Raw genomic sequence first — 26,699 nt, 5'->3', positions numbered from 1 at the left:
AATGTTCCATGAGTTAATCAACACTTTTATCATGTTTAATGGAAACTGGGGCTAAGAGAGGCTTCAGTGTTGTTTGTTTTTCTAGGAGAAAGAAAAGGCCAGGAATGTTAACATGCTACCTTCAACTTTCAACCTACTGGTCATTTCTCCCCACTCCCCTTTCTATCTCCTCTGGACCTCATAATAACGATTCTTACTTAGCTCACAGATTTCTAGGACCTGCTGTCCACAGAGAACACAGAAAGCTGGCTACATAGAAGACAACCCACATCTCAGAGGAACCACTTTAATATAGACAGCCATCTGACTGTATGGGTCCTACCAGAGAAAGCATGTTCCGAACGTCGTCCTGAAAGGCCATCACAGCTCCTAAGAGAAATCAGCCCTCTTTAATCCGTGTTTAACTTTACCTAAGGGTCTGCAGATAGAAACAGGTGTTAATCTTTAACATGGGTAATATAAATACTGTGCCAGCTACAAAACACAAACTCTTCTAAGTATATACCTAGTATCTTACCCAACCTTTATCCCTATTAACAAGCATCTTTGTTAAAAGAGCAATGTTTCTGTTTTGTTTCGTGTCTCAAACACCCCAAGAAAACCAATCTTTTAAATTTAGGGGCACACATCCAGCCCAGTGTGAAAGGACACTGATGCACAATTCTAACAAGAGTTAGTTCTGTGTTTGAACTCCCACTGACTGGTCCTGGATTACAGCGTTCCTGTGCGGGGCCTTCGGGTTTACAACCGCTCCGTCATCTGTCCTCAGAGCCATAGCTGAAGGAAGCCCCGTTTCTGACGGAACCATTCATAGAACCTTTTGGATCCCCTCTCTCCATCCGTTCTCAGCTGAAGATTGTGTCCCGATCACTGTCAAACTCAGACTCGGACACCATCAGGCTGGAGTTGTGCTCCGTGCTTCGGTGTTTGATACCTGGGGAGCAGCAGACAGACGCATCTTGGGGGAAACGGCTTTTCCACTCTCAGCTGTCATTCCGGCTGTAGGTCCCACATACCCACAGAGAGCTGTGCTCTCTGCACCTTCAGAGCGTCACTCACAACACTGCACGAGTTGGGGTTCCTAGTGAGCATCGACATGGGCTGTGTCACACCTGAGCTTGAGCCCAAGCTGTGACACTTACCAGCTGCGTGATGCTGGACAAGATGCCTAACCTCTCTGGGCTTTCAGTCTCCTTCTCCATTAAAAACTGGGAGACCACAAAGCATCTACTCCACCGTTTTTTTTTTTTTAATGTTTATTTACTTTTGAGACAGAGAGAGACAGGGCATGAGCGAGGGAGGGGCAGAGAGAGAGAGGGAGACACATAATCCGAAACAGGCTCCAGGCTCTGGGCTGGCAGCACAGAACCCGATGTGGGGCTCGAACTCACGAACCGCGAGATCATGACCTGAGCCGAAGTCGGATGCTCAACCGACTGAGCCACCCAGGCACCCCTGCTCCGCAGATTTATGGTGAGGATTAATGAAACAGTGCGTGTGAAGTTGCTGCCCAGTATTTAGTATTTGGTAAGCACTCAATGAAAACTCTCATGATTTTGCTCTTTGGTTCAATTGAATATTTTTGGTAGAATATGTGACTGCTGGGGTCAAAATAAGAAACAGAACTGGTATAAGATCTGATCCCTGCTCTCAGAGAGTTTACAGTGTCTAGATAAGGGTTTAAGACAAAGACTCATGAGAAGATGGTTCAAAACAGGTAAGGAAGTTTTAAAAATACATCTTACACGCAGCAGTAAGAGGTAAGCATGCACTGGTGTTGCTTTGGTGATATTTCACAGAGGATGCAATGAGGGGAGTAGGGGCTTTGGACAGGAGGACAAGGGAGGCATGGGGTGTGCAGACAGGCCCCAGAAATACTGGGAGAAGCAGACGGCCTGGCCCAGCCCACCATGGGCACTTGCCAGCTCTGTTACTCGGGCAGGTGGCTAAATTTTTCTGTGTCTCAGTTTCGTCTTCTGTGAAATGGGGATAATCATAGTACATCCATCACAGAGCTATTGTGATATTAAATGGGAGAAATTAAATGGGTGATGTGCCTGAACAGGGTGCAGTACAGAGGAAATTCATGATTACTGTTCGTGCTCTTAGTCCAGAGGGGAGGCTAGAAGGGTCTGCAGGGTGGTAACGACGCTGTGGGCGGAGGGACGAGAGACTAGGCAAGAGGGTGGGTGGCACGGGAACAAGGCACTCCTGACCAAGCACCAGCAACTGGGGCTCAGAGCCTGGTAATAACAAGTATGGGGGTTCTCTGCATAGAAATGGGGAGGTCAGAAGGACAGGTGCACGTCAGAAGCAGGGTGGTTGAGATAATCCAAGTGGAAAGCACTCTGCGCTCTTAGGTACAAAGCTGCCTTCTAATAAATGACGTGATGTAAATGGTGAACACACACACAGGTACCGCGTGTGCGATCGTCTACACTGCCCATGAAGCCTGCCCCCCAAAGTCGCTAACCACCCTCTGTAGGCCGTCAGTCTTTCTGGGGCATCGTCCGTGCTTCGGTAGGTCTTGTGCTCTGACACGGTCACCCTCTCTGGGCTGTCAGCGCCTATAAAGAGGGGCACTGGGCTTTGTTCCCCCACCTGCTGGGCCGCAGGGTAAGCACTCAAAATTCATCATGGGCGTTTTGCACCTCGCGACTTTGAAAGTGATTATGTCCCTCTGTAGGAATGTAGTTATGACAAAATCCGTGCTAAGCAGCCTCGGGGGGCCAGAGAAGGGTTACTGAGTCTCTAGGAGTTAATGCAGGGGAATCAGAAAGCTAACTGGGGTGAGGCAGTTCTAAGCACAGGGGTCTGTTCACTTTGTGAAGAAAGTCCACTTTCTGGGAAAGCTTCGTGTTCGTCCGTATCTGGCTAACCGCTAACAGAAAGGCCTGACGCTGAAGCCCACGTGTTATTCTGCTGCGTTTCTCAGGGAGCAGACGGGCAGGCACAGCGTGTGGGAGACGAGTTGGCGGGCAACGGCGTCCCATGCCCCACGCCCCCAGCACGAGGAGGAAAAACCTGTCGGGACATGTGTTTGAGGAGCAGTCTCTGCCCGCAGTCCCCGGGCGGGAGCCCAGCTGGTACCAGGCACTTCACGTCCCTCACCGGTTAAGGCCTCAGAGCGCTTCACCACACTTTCGTGCAACTCAGAACACAACACGCCTCCCGGTCACAGACCCTCGGGATTGGTGTGGGCGAAGCCCAGACTCAGCCTTCCTTCCCAAGTAGAGCGCCGGCCCCAGCCTGCTGCTCCCCCCGTCCCCAAGGTAACTCTCAGGCAAACGTCTGGATCCGATGATTTCACGGTGCCAGGTAAGCCTCCTGGAGCCCGCCTTACCGTTTTTGGGCCTCAGCTCCGTTCTGTCCTGGTCATCCATGTTATCCAGGATGGTGTACCTGGTGTTCTTCCTTATTTCGGTCCTCTCTCGTCTGCGAGGAAGAGGGAAAAGCTCAGGTCAGATTCTCAGGGAACTGGGAAGCAGGAACTCAAACACGTGGAGGAATGAAGAGTCCGCACTTGTACGAATGATGTGCACACATGGCCAGGTCTGGGTTCAGCGGACTCAAGTGCGCCGTGCATCTTGGGGAAACGTAGGAGCAGGACAGCCACCAGCACCCACGTGACTGCAGGCTCCCGGCTGAGCCTCGGGCCAGGCCCCTGGTAGGAATCCTCAGCACCTGTGTGTTTGCACAACAAGCTTTTCTTCGTAATTCTTCACTCAGAAAAACCTGGAGGGGCGTCTGAGTGGCTCAGTCAATTAAGCGTCCGACTCTTGATCTGGGTTCAGGTCATGATCTCAAGGGGTTCCTGAGTTCAAGCCTCCAAGATTAGGCTGACAGTTCGGAGCCTACTTGAGACTCTCCCTTTCCCTCTCTCTCTGCCCTCCCTACTCTCTCTCAGAATAAATAAACTTTAAAAAAAAAAAAAAAAAGAAAGAAAAGAAAGAAAAGAAAGAGAAAAAGAAAGAGAAAAAGAAAGAGAAAAAGAAAGAGAAAAAGAAAGGAAAGAAGGAAGGAAGGAAGGAAGGAAGAAGAAAGAAAAAGAAAGAAAGAAAAAGAAAGAAAGAAAGAAAGAAAACCTAGGTGCACATGTTTTCCCCTGAACCTATATACTAGCCTGGAATGTCCAAAATGTAGAACGAAAAGGCAACATAAACTAGCAACCAGAAAACAAAACGAAAAGCAAACAAACAAACCAGAAATATAACAGATCCCCCAAAACTAATTAGCAATAACCCGGTTTTTCATTTTTTCACAAGGCATGAAAACCACTGGGTGTACGTCATCCTAAGCTGCAGGGGTTCTTTGAAAGTACACTTCAAAGCCATGGGAAGGTGTGCTGAGAACAGTTTCGTGGCACTGAATCAGCTTTTCTGATTGGTTGGTGACCAAGACCTTGGGCCTCTAATCCTTGATTTCGTGCTTGCTAGCTGGGCAACTCTGAGATAATTTTTTGATTGCGTCCTGACTCCATGTTCCCACCTGTAAAATGGGAGTAAAAACAGTCCCTTTTTATACAGTTGGTGGGAGGATTGGGAAATGTATGTAAAGCACTCAGAGCCACTCATCACAATGGCAGATACTTAATAAATGGTCAGTCAACCACTTTATCATGACCGTATCTGCTTGATATGTCACAAAACTGCAGAATTTGTATTTTTTAAAACTTTCAGAGAAGTTTTACTATGGGATTGAGGCCTCTGAATACTGTACCCACCCCACCCCCTTTCACCAGCCTCACCTTTGGGAAAGTAATCACAAATAAAACCAAGATAATGGAAGTGGTTTCAAAAAGTAACTATTATTTATGATACACATTTTTTTTTAATCATATCTCCCTTGGAGAGCATTTAGTGTTTCGTATAGGAAGTTGGGTCATCCCACACTGTCTTCTAAGGACTTGGTTAATCACTGTCTCTACAGATCCCCTCACACAGGGCTGGGCACAGAGTTCTGGAAGATTCAGTCAATGAGGCAACTCACCGCCTTCTCAGTGGTCAGCTCCATGGAAAAAGAAAGAAAAACCTGAAGTAAAGCTTCTCTTTAGTGATCACATCGCCTTGATGAAAGTTTGGCATCTATTAAATAGAACTCAGATAGATTCTACTGTTGCTTCACACAAAAGAATCAAAATCTAAATTTGCTTGAGTGTTCTAGAACTCCTAACTCTCCTGAGGGCTGGCTGATCAGTCAGGCTGCTCCGGGAGTGTTAGAATGCACAGAATGTGAGACGACACCAAGCAACATGAGATTGGATACAAAATTGCTGAACCTTCTAGGAAATGAGAAGCTGCCTCTGCCATTATTCCATTTATCTGGGCACATACGCCTTGTGCGGGGCAGCGCCTCATAAAGGATTTTTTCTAAGTAGTCTCCACACCCAATGTGGGGCTTGAACTCACGACCCTGAGCTCAAGAGTTGCACATTCCACCAACTGAGCCAGTCAGGCACTCCTATAAAGGACTTTTAAAGTCTAGTTTGTCCCATAAAAAATGCGGCTATCGTATGGTTCAGCAGCTGAACAAAGCCCAGCAAAAGCGACTCCAGCTATCAAGTCCTGTTTGATGAGGTGTCTTGACAGACAAGCAGCCCAGGTACCTCTTGCAGCAGGAGATACAAAGCCAGGACAAGCCCCCTGTTAGTGTCAGAAGGGTGAGAACCACGGAGGTTACGGAGACTATACTCTACTCTGAAAAACAAGAAACCCAGAGTGGACGTGGTTATGTACGACTCTCAGAACAATGTTCTCTCAGTGATTCACAAAGAATGTTTCTGAGTTCTTACAGGCACAGGCCATCTGTGGCCTGTGATCACGCCTCATGGAGCCAGTGGCAGAGCATAAGCAAGGTCAAATACAAATCAAGAATAACATGAAAGCACCCTACTTTTGTCCAATCGCTTCGGGGACCTCATGGAGCATATTTCATGCTGACTTAAGGTCAGAATTATCTGAAAAAAACAAATGAATTAAGAAGTAATTGCCGGAAGCCGAGCTATCGAACCAGCCTGATGGCAGGGCCCGGGCGGTGGACGGATGGGGACTGCAGGGTGGCCCACAAGTACAAGTACAAGTGAAGCTTCTCGTGCTCCCGCTTTTATGTAATTTGACCTTAGCGTTGGTCAGGGCAGCCCCCTACCAATGAAAGTACCTGGGGAATTGTCAGTTGGGGAATTGCCCACAACGGGCCCCCCGGGAAAAGAACCACTGGGGAAAGAAACTGTCCGCGGGGAAATTGTGCGGCCCCACATCCAGCCCTTGCCACCCCCTATAAAGACTTCTCTACCTAAAGGAAGGATGGGCCCATATATTTCCCAGCCAAGGAGGGGACAAATGGGTTTGAAATCCCCACTCCGGCAACAAAGGAACGTATCTATGGATACAAGTTACTCCAACCCCTAGGCCCGCTTGGCCCCCAGGAGGCATTCCAGATGATAACTGGACCTGGTGGGTTAAGGTACAGAATGGTTCATTAGTTCCTAGGCATACATTGTTTCTCTGGGAATGCATTAAGCATGGGTTCCCAAGGCCCTCTTGGCTCCCTTCCGGCACCCCAGACCAAAGCGAATACCTTTGTTCCTTGTAGTGCAAATGGTTCAAAGGAACAATTAAGAAGTCCTATCCCTGTAAACGTTCCACTCGCAGTGTTGAGAGCTAGATGACCTTTCATGAAAATAGCAAAGCAAATGCTTTATAGACAAATGTAGATACATAATGAAAATAATATGAAGAAATTAATCAATAAGCAAAAGAGCACAAGGGAACATTACAAGAAAACAGATATTGTTCCTTAGTGGGTGATTACACAAAGGAATGTTTTTAGAATTAGGCAACGCCGAGAAACACAGATGACGCAGCTACAAGGAAATTGCTAACCAACATAATGCCACGTTTGCCACAATAAAGCGGCCAGCCGAACCCACTGCTGTTGTCTATGTCCATTTGTTATTTTCTGTGACGCCGTTCATCCTTCGGGAACCCCTGGAGCTGCTGGGGCTGGACCCCGGCAAGTAATGCTGCATGGGGCGTCTGGGTGGCTCGGTCGGTTAAGCGTCCGACTTCAGCCCAGGTCATGATCTCATGGTTCATGAGTTCAAGCCCCGTGTCAGGCTCTGTGCTGACAGCTCAGAGCCTGGAGCCTGCTCAGATTCTGTGTCTCCCTCTCTGCCCCTCTCCTGCTCGTGTTGTCTCTCTCTCCCTCTCAAAAATAAACATTAAAAATATTAAAAAAAAAAAAGTAGTGCCACAGACACCTAGGTATGGCGTGTCAAAATAGGCACAAGAAACACAACCCTCCCCCCAAAGTAGGTCTGACTTGGTTTTCATAAAGCAAATAACATATCTGTGGGGCTGCCTATGACACGCAGACACTTTTCAGAGAGCCAGGCAGCAACTCAGAAACTACCTGATCTCTATTCCTTCCACATCCTTGCAAATGCCAGTGTAAAAAGCTCGGCCGTGGCAATTCAGGAGCAGAGAAACCAAGGGGTCAAAGACACAGGCTTAATTCCATTAAGTGTTATACCTGCTCCTTGGAATAATGATCCAAGGGCTATTTTCAAATTTTTCTGCCAAATATGTCCATCTGGATCTCCAAGGCAACGGAACTACCCTGAGAAATCGACTGTCATTAACATAGTTTCCTCCCCAGAGGAGACCTGAGGGCACCAGGCTGGCCAGCTAAGAAGGTGGCTCCAATTTTGGGTGCCTGCCCAGCCAGACATCCAGGAAGAGAAGGCCAGATTCTGTCCTTCGGAGATACTTCACCAGAACGCCAGCGGAGCCCAAGCCACGGCGGGTGTGACCTGAAAATGGCCCGTGTGGCCCAAAGCAAGTGTCTCAGCCGAGCTGGGGTCGTTTGCGAAATCAGCTCTGCCAAAGTGACTTTCCCCATCGGAAGTCTTCCGGAAACACCTAAGCACACCTGCTCTGGTGGGAGGTGGGGAGGATCTTAACTCACTACTCCTCGGCTTCAGGTGAGAAAAGGGTGAATTCTACAGCCGCAAAGCAGGGCACACATTTCTGGTATTCCCGAACGGCGCGACCCGGCGCCCCTCACCCACAGCTGCACCCACAGAACTCACCACAGTTGCTCTCCCTGTCCCGGAGGTAACATTCCATCAAGTTCTCCATCCACAGCGGAGAGCACACACAGAGCTTTGTGACGGGGTCGCAGTGGCCGTGGCCAGAGCACTCCAGAAGGCAGTCTGCAAACAGGGGTTGGTGGCTGAGGCTACTAGGGTGGGCAGGGGGTCCTGGCTCCCGCCTCCTGTGGACTTTCACTAGCACAGGCCCTGCAGGGACGCATCTTGCTGACTTGAGAGCCTCTTACGGTACCGCGAGGGTGCCAGGGAGTCTCTCCCATCAGGAAGCAAACGAAAGGAAAGAAAAAACCAATCCGTACCAGGAAACAAAAGCCTTAAAAATGTAGCAGAGACATAGTACCCTCTGGCCTAAGCAAGATAAATTCTAAGAATCCATCCAGTGAAGACAACTGAGATGTGCACAACAACTTACCTATGATTACAGCATTATTTGAAGTCAACCTTAAAGTCCATGAGCACAGGACGGGTTGACCACATCCAGGATCAAGGACCACACAGCCATAAATATCCTACTGAGGGAGCATCATAAAAAAATCTGAGAAAATGGTCATTGTACGGTTTGAGGTTTAAAAGCAGATTAGAAATATCTATCCAATTATCCTCATTGTGTCACAGGTTTCTGGAGATGGAAGAACTGGACGGAAATGCATCAGAATATTAACAAAAGTTAAGTTTAGAGACAGGGGATTCTAGGCTCTAGAATCTAGAGGATTGTTTTAATTTTTTTGTGTGTGTGCCTTTCTGGATATTCTAAATTTCCTACAACAGATAGATATTCCTTTCGTAGTTAGAAAGAAGGGATTGTTAAAAAAATTAAGTCAGTGCATGTCAGCACTGAGGACGTCAACCACGCACAGACACGTCTCTGACACAAGCTAAGTGTTATGACGCGACGTCGTGTGTCCCTTGTAACGCTCACAGTCCTCGGCACCTGCTAGAGGACGGGTCACGTCCCAGATCGTGAGGGAGTCATGTTCCTCCTAAGGTAACAGAGAACGTGAACAGAGAGCACGTTTGCACCCACATCCGTGATTCAGGCTGGTGCTGGGACAGGGCAGAAGCCAGGGACTGTGACAAGGAGGTACAATGGAAGGCACGTAGCATGTGCCCCCACTTCCAGGGGCATATGGGACACCATCGTCACCCCACCCCGATGTCCAAGGTAAAAAACCATGTGAACGCAGCTTTTCCGGCCCATAATGCTTCTCTGTCCTTAACACTGTTCTGACGGCTTAAGTACGACATTTCTGACAAAGACCATTGTCTAGAGTATAGTTTTAACGACTGACCCATGAGCCCTTGCTCCTCAGAGACAGAGAGCAGTTGGCAGATGTGCTGGAGGAAATGCCCTGGAGAGATACATGCAAAACAAGTCTCCGGACGCCCATGAGCAAATGCTCGCACGCCACGCTGCTTTCGGTGCCAGCAAAACTTAGCCACGCCTGGCCAGTGTCATTCTTTTAGAATACTCCTCAGAGGAATCATCCTGTAGGGATATTCTTGGAGGAATTAGGTTTAATATTTAATTTCTAATTAGGAAGATAAATTTTGGACTTTGTTCCCACACAGCCCAAAGAGACTATGAGACCTCACCGCTGTCCTGTCACACCGGAAACAGATCTCGCTTCTCCTCCAAGAAATCTGTTGCTTTAACCTCAACGGGCAGTTGTTCATGTTTCTGGGAGAATCTCGCTGCATTTATCTGACCGCATGTCTCGCCCAGCACTGCACAGTTCTGAACGGACAAGTATTTGCATCACGGGGACTCTGGAAAATGCACCTGCTGTGTCAACCCTCAAGACTGTGAAAAGCAAGAAATCCTCCTTCTCCTCGGGGAGCTGTCTGTGCAGACCCCGCACCACGTCGGCAGCTTCGAGAACCGCGGACGGCGGCCCGGTCTGTACAGAAAACACAGTCGCGGTGCTGCCGAGGAGACAAGGAGAGAGGACAGCCACGTGGTCAGGCAGAGACCGACGGGACACGTCCACGCCGGCCATGTGACCTGTGAGAAGGGGCACTGTCACAGCTGCGTCGTCTGGCAGGGGGGTGGGACGCGTCTTGTGGGCCGAGGAAGTGACCTGTTTGCATTTACAAATGAAGGCTCTTCAGTGGCAGAGCCACGGGGTCACCTGATGACAGATCTTTACATAAGGAATGTGACAGGCATATGGGTGCAAACAGACTCACCCATGCACAGGGTGACATTGTTATCTTTTCACGGAGGTAGAATTTACTTACCGTGAAAGTCACCTTCTAAAGCGTATCACTCGTGGCTTCTGGTCTATCCCCTGCCACCATCTGACTCCAGAACACTGTCGTCACCTCAAGAAGAAAGGCTGTGCCCATTAAGAAGCCACTGTTGGGGCACCTGGGTGGCTCCGTCGGTTGAGCTTTGGACTTCAGCTCAGGTCATGATCTCACACTCCGTGAGTTCGAGCCCCGCATCGGGCTCTGTGCTGACAGCTCGGAGCCTGGACCCTGCTTCAGATTCTGTGTCTCCCTCCCTCTCTGCCCTTCCCCTGCTTGGGCTCTGTCTCTTTCTCTCTTTCAAAAATAAACATTAAAAAAAAAATCTAAGAAGTCATTCTTCATTCCCTCCTCTCTCCAGCCCCTGACAACCACTACTCTACTTTCTGTCTCTCTGGATTTGACTATTCATTCACTATGAATGAAATACACCCGAGGCATTTTGTGTCTGGCTTCTTCCACTTTGCAGGATGTGTTCAGTGTTTACCCAGGTTGTAGCATCGATCGGCACTTCCTTCCTACTGCCGAATGATAGTCTACCGTATGGACAAACCTCACTTAATTCACACATCCATCAACTGCTGACGTTCAGGTTGCACCCACTCTGGCTGTATGAATAATGCTACCGTCCGTGTTCACGTGCAAGTTTCTGCGTGGACATACGTTTACCTCATCTCTTGGGCACACAGGAGCGGAATTGCCAGGTCATATGGTAACTACATCCAGCATTTTGAGGTACCGCTACACTGTCTTCCACGGTGGCTGCGCCATTTTCTATTCCCATCAGCAATGCGGAGGGTTCTGCTCTTTCCACGTAATCACCAACGCTTTGTTATGGTTGGTCTTTTGGATTACAGCTATCCTAGTGGGTGTGAAGTGATGTCTCAAAGGGGTGTTGACTCACATTTCCCGATAAGTTCATGATGTTGAGCATCTTTTCACGTGCTTATCAGCCATTTGTATGTCTTCTTTGGAGAAATTTCTCTTCAAATCTGTATTAGTTTTCAAGGTTGCTGTCAAAGTACCACAAACTGGGTGACTTATAACAGAAATCTATTCTCTTGCAGTTCTGGAGGCCAGAAGCTCAACATCAAGGTGTAGTCAGGGCCATCCTCTCTCTGAAGGTTCCAGGGGAGAGTATGTTCCAGGCCTTTTTCTCACTCCCGGTGCCGCTGGCAGCCAGCTTTCTGTGCTCATAGATGCATCAATCCAATCTCCGCCTCTGTTATCACATGCTGACCTTCCCATGTGTCTGTCTCTGTTTCTCTTCTTATAAGGACTCAGTCACACTGGATTAAGGGCACCCTACAGCAATATGACATCTCAACTAATCCCATCTGCCACAACCCTATTTCGAAATACGGTCACACTCACAGGTCCCTAGAGGATAGGACATAAATGTGTCTTTTGAGGGGACCCAAAATCAACCTACAAGTTTTTATCATGAAAGGCTGTTGGATTTCGTCAACTGCTTTTTTTCTGTGCCTACTAAGATGATCATATGGTTTTTGTCCTTTATTAATACGGTTTATTACATTTGTTGATTGACCCACCCTGCATGCCTGGGATAAATCCTGCTTGTCCATGGTGTCTACTTCTTTTAATATATTGCTGGATGTAGTTTCAAAGCACTTTGTAGAGGATTTCTGCTTCTATATTCATAAGAGACAATGATCTGTAGTTTTCTTATAGTATCTTCATCTGGTTTTGATATCAGAGTAAACACGGGTCTGACAGAATGAGTTGGAAAGTGTTCTCTCCTCTTCTACTTTCTGGGAGAGTTCGTGGACTGGTTTGTAGACTTCACCAGGGAAGCCATCACTCTGGGCTTTATAGGAAGTTATTGATTACTGATTCACTCTCTTCACTTGCTATAGGTCTATTAAAAATTCTAATTTCTTCTTGAGTCCTTCGTTATAGTCGTGTCTTTCTAGGATTTTGTCCATTTCATCCAGGTTAACTAATCTATTGACACACAACTGTTCATGGTATCATCTTTTTTATTTCTATGTGATTGTAGGAATATCGCCTTTTATTCTTGATTTTAGTAGTCTGAGTCCTCTCTCTTTTTTCTTAACCAATCTAGCTAAAGGTTTATCCATTTTGTTGATCTTTCAGAGAAATAGTGTTTGGTTTTGTTGATTTCCAGATGTGTTTGGTTCAGTGGTTGATAGTTTGTAAGTAAGGGAAATCTGTGATCTGTTTTGAAAGAATTCTATAATAAAAATAAAGTTTTTTTTTTTAACTTGGTATTTTTCTAAGTAAACTTTAGTTATCTGGAAAACAAACCCAAACAGAGTGACTGACAATAACTGGCAAATAGATTTACTGTGAACGGTAGGTTTTCATTCCCATATTCTCTCTCCTCCTTCCCTATTCTATTATTCATAGATTGGATAAAAGTTCAAAAATAAAAGCTCAATTAAATACATAAATCTTATAGGAAACAAAGGACCAAAGTTTAGCCTCCCGGGCTCCCAGAAGACAGAAAAGGTAATCGGTGGTCCTCTCGCACCGAGAGAAGCCTCAGTCCTGTGACTATGGGCAGGACTGAAGTCTGGCCATGAGACATCCTCTGTGAGAGCCCCAGGCCATTTGCATGCCCTCTGAAGATAGCAGAGCTAACAACCAGTCCCTGCTGGTGTTTGCTACCTCCTTCATTCAGAATGTTCTTGGTCAACAAACATTCACTGAGACTTGTAGGAAGGACCCGCAGTGATGTCGTCCTCACTGCTGCCCTTGGAGGAAAAGAGCGTATGAACGTGGTACAAGCGCGTGCAAACAACAGAGAAGCAGCAAAGGAAATGAACGGCACGACGCCGGGCTGGTGTGCGGCTCGCACCTGAGACCCGAGTGGGCCTGGATCTTCTGGACCTGAATGTCCGCCGTCAGCTGCCTCACGAGCATGTCCTTCTGCTGCCCCGTCAGCTGCCCCATGCACACCTGCAGGACCAGCTTCACCAGGCCACTCTTCCTGGGGTCTGGGAAAGACAGCACACAGGGTCTCCGCCGGGAAGACGATCGAGGGAGCAAGGGCTGTACGAGAGCTTGAAGAGCTTAAAAGGATCCCTGGTGATTTCCTCACTTGCGTTTCAGGACCCGGACATATCTTTGCAAACAGGACAGGGGTTGCTGTCTGAGAGCACGTCTTCCTTGTTGACAGTTTTCTTCCGGGAAGACAATCAGAGTTACCTACACAGCCTCTGGGGCTAATAACACCGCACGCCCTGCCCCAGGCCTGGATGGGGAACACTGCCCAGGGCACGAGGCAGGTCGGGCCTCGTGCCCCCTCACCGGGGCTGCCTCCCTCCACGCTTCCCAGCACCGAGGCCCTGTGTCCGGCAGGAAAACAAAAGTGAAGTGAGATTTGCTGCCACATCCAAGCCCCCTCTGTGAGTCTGGAGGCTGAGACCGTTTGGGTCAATGAAGTGCAGAGACAGCCACCAGGTGGCTCTGGCCGGGAGCAGAGGCCGCAGGGGCGTCCCGCCCTGGCTACCCGACAGGGGACCGGCCCAGCTCAGTTAACCCAGGGGCAGAAGCCCATGAGCACACCTGGCCGCACTTCCCCGGTGGCAGTGTCCGTGTCCGCGGTCCCCTGGCTGTCAGCCACTTGCAAGTGGAATGTGTAGACGCCCTCCACCAGATTGGTAAGTTGCAGGGCTGCGGTGCGGTCAGAGCCACCAATGGCATCCTGCAAAATCACACGATTCGTGAGCCCATGGTCAGTTCCCAATGGCCGGTCTTCTGTCGGTCCCAGGAGGGATCACCCACGACCGCAAGATCATGCCCTGAGCTGATACATCAAGTCAGAGGCTCAACCGACTGAGCCACCCAGGCGCCCCGGCATGTGCATGATGTGAAGGGGCAGGCTGGAGGGAAGAGGGGTGATGGGATAGCTGCAGATGGGGGTGCCCCTGCGCTCTCCCGCAGAAAAGACGGGGGACACGGAGCGCTCGCTCGGTGCTTCCTGAGCTGTGCTTAACCAACGGCTGTCCAGTCACTACTAAATCATTCGTTTTGTGCAACAGAGGGAAAACCTGTTGAAATCAGGGGGAAGCACCCTGAGGAGTTTTCTGGGCCTTCTCTCCAAACAGAGTTCTCCAAGCATCTCCTCTTGGGCCTCCCCCCAGGATATCACATTCCCCTTCTCAAATGACCCAAGAGCCGGAGTAGATCATTTCTGCTCTGGAGGCTCGAGGCTCCAAAGAGCCAGAGAAGAATGCCAGGCCCCCTGCTCTGCACTGGCTCACAGAAGAGGGCGGTAACCAAAGGGGACGAGAGCCGTTACAGGCAGAAGATCCACCGTCTGGCTGACGAGTGTCGGGTCCAGAGGGACTCATTCAGTTCCTCCCCTGCAACCACTTGTTTGGTGCATCTCCGAGAGCAAACCTGTGTCTCTCAAGTCCCAACAATGGCAGGAATGAAGATGTGCCTACATTTATACCCTAAGAGGTGGAGGAATCTGACAGGGAGAAACGTCGGCAAGGAGCTGAAAACTTGGGTCTGGTTTGGTTAAGGACGAGTTCGCTTACCTTGGCCAAGTCCTCTGCCATCTCTGTGTGAAACGGGGACAGCGCCCTTTGACCTGCTGACCTATCCAGCGGGAAGTGAGGAAAAGGGAAGAATCCACTTGGACCCAAATAAGAACAGTGGGGACGCTGAGGAGTAGAATGACTGCCAAGGGAGGACTCGGCTTCGAAGCACCCCCAGGCGATGATGCCCTTCCCCATCCAAAGTCTGCAGTCTGCTCAGGGAAAACTCAGAAAGGACAGCTTTCGTTTGAATCTGAAAGCAGCCCGCTGCCTCCAGCACCCAGAGGAGACCTAGAAACATGAACAGCTTAGTGGGGAACACGAGAAGGGAGACGAGGTCATAACAGAAACGCCGCTACAGACTGAAGTGTGTTGCCTCCAAATGCCGATGCTGAAGCCCGAGCCCCCCAGTGTGACTGACCGTATTTGAAACGGGGCCCGCGAGGACATGGTTAAGGTTAAACGAGCTCCTGAGGCGGGGGGGGGGGGGGGCCCTGATTCCACGGGGTTAAGGTCCTTACAAGAAGAGACACCACGGCAGAGCTCTCTCTCCCTCTCTGCCATGTGGGGACATGGGGAAAAGGCGGTCACCTGTGAGCCAAATGGAGAGCTCTCCCCACGTACCGAATCGCTCAGCACCTTAACCTTGGACTTGATGGGCTCCAGAACTGGGAGAAATGTCTGTCTCATGTGGAAGCCACTTAATTCATCCATTCGTGGTATTTCCTTACAGCAGCCCAAGCGGACTAAATGCACGAAATGACACGTGGGCCTGGGACAACCCGCTGAGCGCTTGCCCCGGCTGGGCTCTGGCCGTCCCGGATCCACATGTGGGACACAATCCCCTGGTCGTCGGTAGACCGTGAACCGTCCAAAGTAATGTGGTTATTGGGAAGCACAAGCACATGCCGGCCACCAGCCTGGGCTCTGGGAAGGCTATTATTTTCTAAGTCAAATACAACAAAAATGAAAGCAAAGAGATCGATTTAAAACACCGGTGGTAGAAACATGCCATAAAATACACAACTGTTCCACCTCGCAGCTGTGTAGATTTACAATATCCAGGAGGCATTATTTTTCTACCCATTAGATAATAGACTTTTTTTTTTTTTACTTTTTTTTTTTTTTTTTTTTTTTTTTACATTTATTTACTTTTGAGAGAGACAGAGAGTGAGCAGGGGAGGGGCAGAGAGAGAGGGAGACCCAGAATCCAAAGCAGGCTCCAGGCTCCACATGCTGTGAGCACAGAACCTGATGCAGTGCTCGAACTCATGGACCATGAGATCATGACGTGAGCCGAAGTCAGACACTTAACTGAGCCACCAAGGCGCCCCAGGATAACAGACTTTCTTAGAGCTCTGTTTATGTTCGGTTAGTTGTAATTTGGCAGCCTCTATAATGGGAATGTTTCTACTACTGTTATGGTTCTTTTCTTTTTAAAAAAGAGAAACAATGACTTTAGTTATCAGGGTCCAGAAAATGAAAATATTTTAATTTAAAATATATTCTGAATCATTATGTACTGGTCCACACTATGTGGCCATAGAAACATCTACTCCTACTACTGCCAAATCTTGCTTAAGTAAGTTAAAACTCGAGTCAAAAACTATTAGGTCTTGGGGCGCCTGGGTGGCTCCTTCGGTTGAGCGTCCGACTTCAGCTCAGGTCATGATCTCACGGTTCATGAGTTCGAGCCCCGCGTCAGGCTCTGTGCTGACAGCTCAGAGCCTGGAGCCTGCTTCCGATTCTGTGTCTGTCCCTCTCCCCCTCATGCTCTGTCTCTCTCTCTCAAAAATAAACGTTAAAAAAAAACAAAACAAAACAATTAGGTCTTCACTCCTCCGACTGGGCGTTAGATGTACATGAACAACGTAAGAGCCATTTCTGGTATTATTGCCTCAGGAGAGAGGGGCCAGGGAGAGTTGGCAGCCTGGGGTGCGGGAGGGAGAACATAATATGACCCAGCCCCGCTTCGGGGGGTGAGGCTGCCATGGGGGAGATCCTGCTTGCTCAGGTGGGGCTCTGGGGCCCTACCGGCCCCTGGCAAACACCCCTCAAAACAAGTCCAGCTACAGACATGGTATGAGAATAGCCACATGTTGATCCAAGGGAGTAATGAGCATCCCGTCAATCCGCTGCCGCTTTCCCCCTAAGAACCCAGAGTTCAGAGCAGAGGTGACGGTACCACTGTCAGCGTTTCCACACTGTTCACCACGCTGCCTTTTGGGGAAAACCCGTGCTGGCGAGAACCTGTGTACAGGAGGCTGAATTCTACTGTGGACAGAAGGGGAGGCTGGAAACCCCAGAAACAGACCGGCAGCCGACAGAGTAAGCCCGAAAACGCTTCTGTGAAGAACGATGACTAGACCCTCTCTGGCTTCAAGACTGGACCTTAAGGCGGCCTCTTCCTTCCATGCTTATGTCCCCGCGATCCTGATCTCCACTCAGGGGGCTGCCCCGGCACCTCTCCGGACACTCGGGCGCCGCAGACCCGCTGCAGCTCTCCCAGGACTGGTGCCCCCACCTGTCCGTGTGCTGAAGTCACGGTTCCTCCATCACTTAGACACCCTCTTTTTTCCCTCTGGAACCGTCAAGGCATCAAGTCCTGAGAACTCGGGCTCTAAGAGGTCTTGCCAGTCTATCGTTTTTTCTCTGCTCTCCCTGATTTTGGCCCCATCAGACTGGGGTTTCCTTTTGGAAAAAGCCAATTCTCTCAGGTAAAACAACATGACGCTAGGGTTTGCTTTAAAAACTCCAACTAAATATATGCACAATGGAATACTACTCCGCGATCAAAAACGAAACCCTGCCATTTGCAACAACAAGTTCCATCCAGGAACTACAGGGTATTATGTAACGTGAAATAAGTCAGCCAGAGAAAGATAAATATCACAGGATTTCACTCATATGTGGAGTCTAAGAAACACAACAGTTGAACATAGGGGAAGGGAAGGAAAAATAAAATAAAAACAGAAAGAGGGGCAAACCATAAGAGACTCTTAATTACGGAGAACAAACTGGGGGTTGCTGGAGGGCTGGGGGGTGTTGAGGGGATGGGTTAAATGGCTGATGGGCATTAAGGAGGGCACTTCCTAGGATGAGCACTGGGTGTCATTGTAAGAGATGAATCACTGGGTTCTACTCCTGAAACCAAGACTACACTGTATGTTAACTAACTTGAATTCAAATAAAAAAATAAAATACTGCAACCAAAGTAAAAGAAAGTATGAACTGATAGATGACATAAGATGAGCAAACTGATGATGGCTGTTGAAGCTGGGTGATGGGACATAATCATCCACTGAGGCTATTTTCTCTACTTACATATATGGTTGAAAATGTCCACAATAAAACATTTGAAAAAATCGAAATCTACATCACTTTGCTGATAAAACTGCTTCAGTATCTTCCCTGCCGGTGGCAGATATGTCCCAGCTTCCTCAGGATGCGTGACGCACACCAACCTTCACGGGTTGAGGCAGATGCTCAGCCACTTCCCAGGGCACCCAGGCCTGGCTGGTCTACAGTCCTGGACGTTTCCTACGCACCATGCTCTTTTACATCTCTGTACTTCCACACAGCATAATTGTCTGTCCTATCATCCATTCATCCATCCATCTATCCATTCATCAATCCATTGATACATTCATCCATCCATCTATCCACTCATCCATCTATCCATCCATTCATCCATCCATGTATCCACTCATGCATCCATCCATCCATCCATCCATCCACCCATTTATCAATCCATTGATACATTCATTGATCCATCTATCTACTCATCCATGCATCCATCCATTCATCCATCCATCCATCTATCCATCCATTCATCCATCCATTCATCCATCCATCTATCCATCCATCTATCCATTCATCAATCCATTGATACATTCATCCATCCATCTATCCACTCATCCATCCATCCATTCATCCATCTATCCACTCATCCAACCATCCATCCATTCGTCCATCCATCTATCCACTCATGCATCCATCCAACCATCCATCCATCCATTTGTTCGTCCATCCATCCATCCATCCATCCATCCATTCATCCATCCATCCATCTATCCACTCATCCATCCATCCATCCATCCATCCACCTATCCATCCATTCGTCCATCTATCCATCCATTCATCTGTCCATCCATTCGTCTGTCCATCCATCCATCCATCCATCCATCCATCCATCCATCCACCTATCCATCCATTCGTCCATCTATCCATCCATCCATCCATCTATCCATCCATCCATCCATCCATCCATCCATCCATCCATCCCAGTACCCAGCACTTGCAATTTTCCCTGAGCCACAGAGGACACAGAAGTGTCTCGACAAAGGTCCTCAAGCAGCTCACAGCCACAGGACAGGACAGGACAGGACAGACAAGTCCCTGAAGCAGAACAGCACAGGACTGGACCACAAATCTAGAAACCACACGGAATGTGAAAGCACCTCTGCTGGTAGGTTCCCGGGCAGAGAGAGAAAGCAGAATGCTGCCACGTGGACACGGTCGTTCACCACCAGTAGTGACAGGAGACTGGCCCCTGGAGAAGAGACACTCGACAAACAAAAGGAGACTCTGTTTCTCTGCAGAGGGAGACGAGGAAACAGCTAACACGGATGGACGGAAGAAGAATGAACTCAGTATCCACTGGGAACAAAGAAGCACCACCATTTCCAAGTAATCACGGCCTGGTTAGGGTCTCGTGAGACTGAAAAGCAGCAACAGTCCCCCTGCCCTACCGCTGAGCTGGGACTCACCCTTCCTCACGGTCACAGTGAGTATGCTGGCACTGCTCAGCCCCCGCCGGCCTGTCACCATCAGGTGGAAGCGGTGCATGCCCACTGGAAGCCCGCTCACGGTGGCGACAGCCTTGTCACTATTCCCCATCTCCACCGCCGCTTGACCTCTGTAAAGCAGGGGCGGGAACAACAAAAGCAGAGGTATTCTGACTGCGGCAGGCGGGACATCTGTGTCCTAACACAAGTCCCCCTTTACAGCCAAAACATATGCCGTCTACGGAAGTCTACAGTAACTTTTTATCCACCTAAATTCTCTAGTTCAGCATATGGGTCGTGAGGCAATGCCAATTTTAGACTAAGCCTGGGATTCCTTTGGGAATAGTTATTATTTACTTCTTAAGAGCAGATTCAGGATCCCAGGAGTTTGAGCATGCAAAACACAAAGACTGTCACATGACACAGGACCCCCTTAAGCTCTTTATCTCTTTGGCCTACAGATGGTTTAAACGAGTGTGAGGGCCTCACACAGGTCCTCCCCACACCTCTCCCGTCCTGAAGCTCACCCACGGCAAGATGGCCCTTCCGCCTGGCATGGCTCCACTTCCCCCCCAAAGCCAGCCAGCATCTATCGTGTCCGTCCACGCTATTGTGTCCACTCTTCGGCAGCCGTGCTCAGACACTTCCAGAAAGGGGCTGAAATCCCAAGTCCCCGGCACGCTCAAGCTGACTGTTTAATGTGGAGACAGGGCGATGCTAGCCCAGCGCCAGGGTGTGAACCCCACCTGCAGCTCAGTGACAGAGGGACTACCTGACGGGCTCCCGGTGGTAAAGGGCGATGCCCTGGTCGTCTCTGCTCCTGCTGCCGTCCAGAGTGGTGCTCCCCACCGGGAAGAGCAGCTCCTTGTCCGGGCCGGCCACGGCCACTGGGGGCCTGTTGATTTCTAGAATTAGAGAAATGCTATGAAAAATGGTGATCTCTTTGCATTAATCTGCAGTCCCCTGATTTTTTTAATGTTTATTTATTTTGAGAGAGGGAAAGAGAGAGCATGCGCGCATGAGTGGGTGAGGGGCAGAGAGAGAGGGAGTCCCAAGCAGGCTCCACGCTCAGCACAGAGCCTTACGGCAGGGTTCGATCTCACCAGGAGACCATGACCTGAGCCGAAATCGAGTCGGACACGTAACCAACTGAGCCACCCAGGTGCCCCTGATTTCTTGATTTAAGCCAATTACTCATGTCTGAATCAGGCAGTGTCCTGAGGGAACCCTGGGGGGGACCACTGCAGGCCTGTGGCTGAGCCAGGACTACACCGTCCCAAGGGGGAGACCAGGGGTCCAGACAGCAGGTTTGGTTCTTTAAAAGACCTCAACAGTCATGGAGACAAGAGAGAAGGAAAAAGAACGAGGATGGGAAGCTGGAGGGAAGAAGGACTGGGGACAGAGTGGGGGAGGCAGGCAGGAAGGAACTGGATGGAAGTTAGTTGACATCTATGTGAACACACCTGCTTTGTCAGGCAGACTGACCCCCCCCTCCCCGTCTTTGTAGCCCCGGGCCTATCACAGTGCCGGCTAAGTGATAAATGCTCAAAACATTTTGGTTACACGTTGAACAAAAGGAAAAGACATAAGGGGCACCTGGCTGGCTCAGTCTGTACAGCACACAACTCGAGCTCAGGATTATAAATTCAAGCCCCACAATGGATGTAGAGATTACTTAAAAACAAAATCTTAAAAAAAAAAAAAAAGATTAAAAAAATAAAAGGTATAAAGTACCACTGATACTGATATTGAAATAAATAGATTTTCTGTTAAAAAAAAAAAAAAAGTAGTCAAAAACTTCAGTAGCAGTTACCCAATATCTGGACCATGTCCCACCCTCACTGTCCTACTCAGTAAAGTTCAGTGGTCCAGGGGCCTCTCTTGCCCTTAGGATAAAACACATACGTGAACATTCATTTGCAAAGCCCTTGACGGTGGGCCCCTGCTTCCCCCCTCCAGATCACCTGCAGGCATCCTAACCCCTGCCTCTCACACGCCCACATCCTCACTGCTTTCTCTTGTTCCACTACATTCTTCTTAATTCTTTGGATACCAGACTCTCTTTCATCCCGTGGACTTTCTCCATACTGTTTCCTCTGCCTAAAAAACTCTTCCTCTTGCCCTTCTCTCCCCAAATTCACCTGGCCAGATACAACCCAGAGCTCACGTAAGACTCTGCAGATACCTCAAGCCCAGATAGGTATGTCCTTTCCCTGGGCTCCAGAAGCACTGTGTCCATCCGCTAGAAATGCACTGATCATGAGGTTTTTACCCATAAGCCGCGGGAGGACAGAGCCCAAATCTATCTTATTTAATACCACATCCCCAGCATCTAACTCATAGCACCTACTACGTATTAACTGAAAAAATAAAATTAAATAAAATAAAAAATAATAAAATAAAACAATAAAATGCATTGTCCACAAATTGAGTATATTTTCAGTTGCCAGGACACTGGACGGTTTACAGGGACCAGCAGCATTTTCTAGAAAAGTTCGAAAGCCAAGACCATTGGCAAGCGAAAACCCAACTACCCTTAGGTTATTTAAATGTGTAGGAAGGCAGAGTCCTGGATTTCCATGAGACCATTACAGGATTGTGAGGTGACCTGGGGTCAATTCTTCAACATCTGGATGTAAGCCATGTGAGTATCAGGCCACACATCACAATCAGCCTCTGCAGCAGAGTAGAACACATGTGGGCACGTCCACCTGGCAGGTGGAGCCCTCGAATGGCCCTGAGGATGTCCATCTGGTCCTCCATACCATGGTGTAGACAGACGCACATTCAACACAAGATTCAGAACCACAATGGAAAACTGGCTTTATATTACGATTTAGCTCTTCCAGCCCCTACTTCTTCACAGTTAAAAGATTTAGAGAATTTGCCACCAAATTTGGCTTGTCTGAAGCACAGAGGCCCAGGTGTGATTTCTACCTTAATCTCTGGGGCCAAATCCCTTTCCCATCCCACCTACCAGGCTGGACAGTCACAGTGACCACAGCAGTGGACTGCTGTCTTGAAGAATCTCTCACCATCAGCTGGAGCGTATAGTCTCCTTGCTGCATTTCAGACAAATGAAGGTATGGTGTCTCGATGCCCTGATACCAAAGAGAAAAGAAAAAAGGAAAGAAAAAAAGTAATTTTAAGAAGTAGTATGACATAATGAAAAATGAGTAATGTTGTTAAATATGGAGATCCTGCTTGAAAAAGAAATGTGTGTGCCCCAAGAAAATGCAATCTAAAGTTCACTGTGTATCCTCATGTGCTTCTTGAAGAAGTATAGATTAATATAGCCTTTTTGGAAGCCAATCTGGCAACATCCGTTCGCATGGCAAACGCGCATGCTCTTTAACCAGCAATCCCACTTCTCTCTGCCTCCACCAGAGAGAGCCCACGTGCACAAGGAGGCTCACACCGGACCCTGAGGAAGCATGGGCTCTGATAACAAAAACTGGAAACACTCTCAACGTTCATCAGTGGGGAGTGGCCAGACCCGCCATGATACATGATACAATGCTGGTTTAAAAGAGATTAATTTAGGGGCGCCTGGGTGGCCCAGCTGGTAAGCGTTCGACTTCAGCTCAGGGCATGATCTCACGGTTCGTGGGTTCGAGCCCCATGTTGGGTTCTGTGCTGACAGCTCAGAGCCTGGAACCTGCTTTGGATTCTGTGTCTCCCTCTCTCTCTGCCCCTCCCCCACTCACGCTCTGTCTCTCTCTCTCTCTCAAAAATGAACAAACATTAAGGTAGATTTATAATGAAATGGAAAGATGTCAAAGACATACATCACCAAGCAAAGAGAGAAAGTTGTGGAACAAGGCATATAGTGTGCCAGATACTGTTACGTGTCCGTATACATACACACGCAAGGATTCTGGAAGGACGCACATTAAACTGACCAAAAAGTAATTTATCTCCAATAAGGGGACTGGGGCAGGATACGGGTTGTATTTGCACTTTATCAGAAGTTCACTTTTTTTTAACCATAAGAAGCAATTCATGTATTACTCTTATAACTAAAAATAATTTTTTAAAATTCTAAAACAAAACTTTTCGATATTTTTTTTCCATTGAGTATATCATAGCTACACTTGTCTCCAAGTTAATAACCTTTCATTTTGTTGCTGTTTTGTTGTTGTTGGTAACATTTCCAATTATTGCTTAGGTCTGAAGTTCATGGCAACAAAGAAAGGATTTTTAATCTTAAATCCTCTTATACTTCACTTACTTTTATAGATCCCGAGATTGACTAAAGATAAATATATCTGCATGTATTTGTTAAAGGTTTTAATGGAAAATTGAAAAAAAGATGATAGAAAACCAACTGTGTTGGCACAAGGGGAACTTGTGAAATTTGAAATATATACTTTTAAGAACTTAAAAAAAACACTGAGGTTTTTTTCCAGTTTTTGTTATCGGCTTTTCTTTTTTAATGTTTATTTTTGAGAGAGAGTGAATAGGGAGGGGGGCAGAGAGACAGGGAGACACAATGCGAGTTGTCAGCACAGAGCCCAACATGGGGCTCAAACCCACGAACCGCGAGATCATGACCTGAGCTGAAGTCAAACACTTCACCAACTGAGCCACCCAGGTGCCCCTAAGTTATCTCTTTTAAACCAGCATTGTATAATGTATCATGGTGGGTCTGGCCACTCCCCACTGATGAACACGGAGACTGTTTCCAGTTTTTGTTACAGCTTTTCCCTAATTTAAAAAAAAAAAAAAAATTTTAATATTTATTTTTGAAAGAGAGAGACAGAGTGTGAGCAGGGGGAGGGGCAGAGAGAGAGGGAGACACAGAATACGAAGCAGGCTCCAGGCTCTGAGCTGTCAGCATAGAGCCCAACATGGGGCTCAAACCCACAAACTGTGAGATCATGACCTGAGCCGAAGTCAGAAGCTTAACCGATTGAGCCACCCAGGCTCCCCTCCCTACTTTTGACTAAATAAAGTGAAGCATTTTTCTCTGAAAAGCTTTACAGAAGTATAACTTCCTAGTCCTTACTTCAAAATTACTACAGTTACATGAAGGCTTACGTACCCAGCACAGGGAATGTGGTGGCAGACGGGAACTGGGCAGACCGACACGTGTCACCTGGCGCCCACAGAGCCACCCCATCGGAATGCTCCGTGGGCTTCCCCATCCGGAGCAAAGCTGCGGCAGGCTGCCTTGCATGACGTTTCCACGAATATGAGAGTCTGGTTTACAGTCGTCTTTGCGATTTTCCAGTTAATAAAAAGTTCACCCCTTTTAACATCTTAATCTGTCAACCACGAGACAATAACCTTGTTACTGCAGATAAGGAAAAAATTCCTGATAATAAAGTTTATATTGGATTATTTCTAAAGTTTCTCCCAATACTAAAATAAAATAGTATTTCCGTAGCAAATGCTGGGTCAGACTTTCTCTAAACTAGCCTCAAGATCAAGCTGTCAACACGGGACCCGCTTAGTTGCTATTCCGGGCTTATAGAGAATGCATGAGGGGAAAGGACGTAAATTTTGAAGATTTGTGAATTCCGGGGCTCTTCCAAGAGTTGTAATCTATCAGATAATCTTGTAAAACATATTTTCTAGATATAACTGCCCCCCACACACATAGCAATACTTTAGGTAGGTAGGTAGGTAAATGTGTGAAGAGATAAACAGATGGACAGATGTACCGATGGATGGATGGATGGATGGATGGATGGATGGATGGATGGATGGGCATGCAGATGGATAGCTGCATGGGTGGGTGGATGGGTGGATTGATGGACGGATGGGTACACAGTTGGGAGGGCAGGTAGGTGGATGGATAGACAAGTTAAAGACCGAAGGCAGGCTACAGAACTTGCCTGCATGGCCACCTCTTTGCTCTCACTCCCAGGACCCAGGGACCACTCATAGAGGACAATATGATGATCATCACTGTCCCAATTTCCATTCAAACAGATGGAGTTTTGGGGCAAAGTTATGGTCTGATTTGGTCCTGCGTTGGCAACCGGCGGATGGTCCACAGCACTGCTGACCACGAGGACTGCAGTCGTGGAGTCAGTGGCTCCATCCGAGTCTGTAACAGTCCAGCTACAAGAAGAGGAGGCCATCATGCTGCAGGAAGATGCCAAGTCTGAGAGCAAATGGCCAATTTAGTCGGCTTGTGGCACCTTTCTCAGAACTCAGAACGGGTATAAACAGGAATTTGAGGATGAAGCGGAGAAAAGAAGAGAGACTTGAGGATTTCTTTTTATTTGTTGCTGTCCATTCACTTTATTTTTAGCTAGTAATCTAGTCACATGATGGAGTTTTATCTTATATGGGTTTTCAGATGCTAGATGAAGAAATCTTCCTCAGCCAACACAGGAGCCTCTCTCTCATACCTGAGACTAAGAATGTGTCGGGTTTAGGTCCCACCTTCAGGTCTGGCCATGTAGAGACAGTAGATCACTCATCAATTTTCATCTACAAAGCTTTTGAATTTTTCTCCTTTTATAGAGGACTTAATATAATTATGTTTTCAGGACACTCCTTTCAGGCAAGTTTAGGATCAAGCACTTTTAAGTAAAAATGGACGCTAGACCTACACAAGCCAACAACAAAGAGAAGTGTACTGACCCTCATGCGGTAAACTCGCTCCTGATGTGGTAATGGGTTGGGAAATACGGTTACTTCATCCTTTCGGGGTAAAGATGTCAGTTCTGAAGAGCAATGAGTGCGATTTAGGTGTTAATAGGAATCTGACCCTGAAGCCACAGGAAGAACACAAGCCTTGCTTGTAGTAAGGGTGTGTGCTTGTAGTAAGGCCGTGTGTACAGGGCCGTGTACTCTGTGCACCCTTTCTCACTATCCTGCAGACTCCATACAACCAAGAGCTGGATGCCGGTTCTGGCTTTGACAGTGAATCAAGCATCCTGAAGTCCTCCCTCCTCAGCCAGGCTGTCAGGACGTGTGCTGGGCCCCTAAGGGAATTTCACCCTAGTAAAATGGGGACAGCAGCAGCAACCTGCCTCAAGCAGACGATGAATTTAATAATTTAATAAG

The 26,699-nt window shown here is 48.0% G+C and overlaps 1 protein-coding gene across 1 annotated transcript in view; it reads right to left on the bottom strand.

Annotated features, from left to right (window-relative positions):
* Positions 1-322: 322 nt before the first annotated feature.
* The window catches only part of KIAA0319 (KIAA0319 ortholog), a 71,668-nt gene continuing 45,291 nt past the window's right edge, over positions 323-26,699 (bottom strand). Inside the window, 12 exon segments of the mRNA XM_081795694.1 lie at positions 323-934; positions 3,344-3,435; positions 5,606-5,696; positions 8,090-8,212; positions 9,891-10,033; positions 13,200-13,338; positions 13,910-14,048; positions 15,687-15,835; positions 19,659-19,807; positions 20,449-20,581; positions 22,654-22,777; positions 25,517-25,745. Of these exon segments, the coding sequence (XP_081651820.1) occupies positions 756-934; positions 3,344-3,435; positions 5,606-5,696; positions 8,090-8,212; positions 9,891-10,033; positions 13,200-13,338; positions 13,910-14,048; positions 15,687-15,835; positions 19,659-19,807; positions 20,449-20,581; positions 22,654-22,777; positions 25,517-25,745 (1,690 nt within the window). The 3' untranslated portion in view covers positions 323-755.

Source organism: Panthera onca, chromosome B2 (genome assembly GCF_046562875.1).
Source record: "Panthera onca isolate mPanOnc1 chromosome B2, mPanOnc1 haplotype 2, whole genome shotgun sequence".
Classification (NCBI taxonomy): Eukaryota; Metazoa; Chordata; class Mammalia; order Carnivora; family Felidae; genus Panthera; species Panthera onca.
This window is presented reverse-complemented; position numbering and strand designations above follow the sequence as displayed.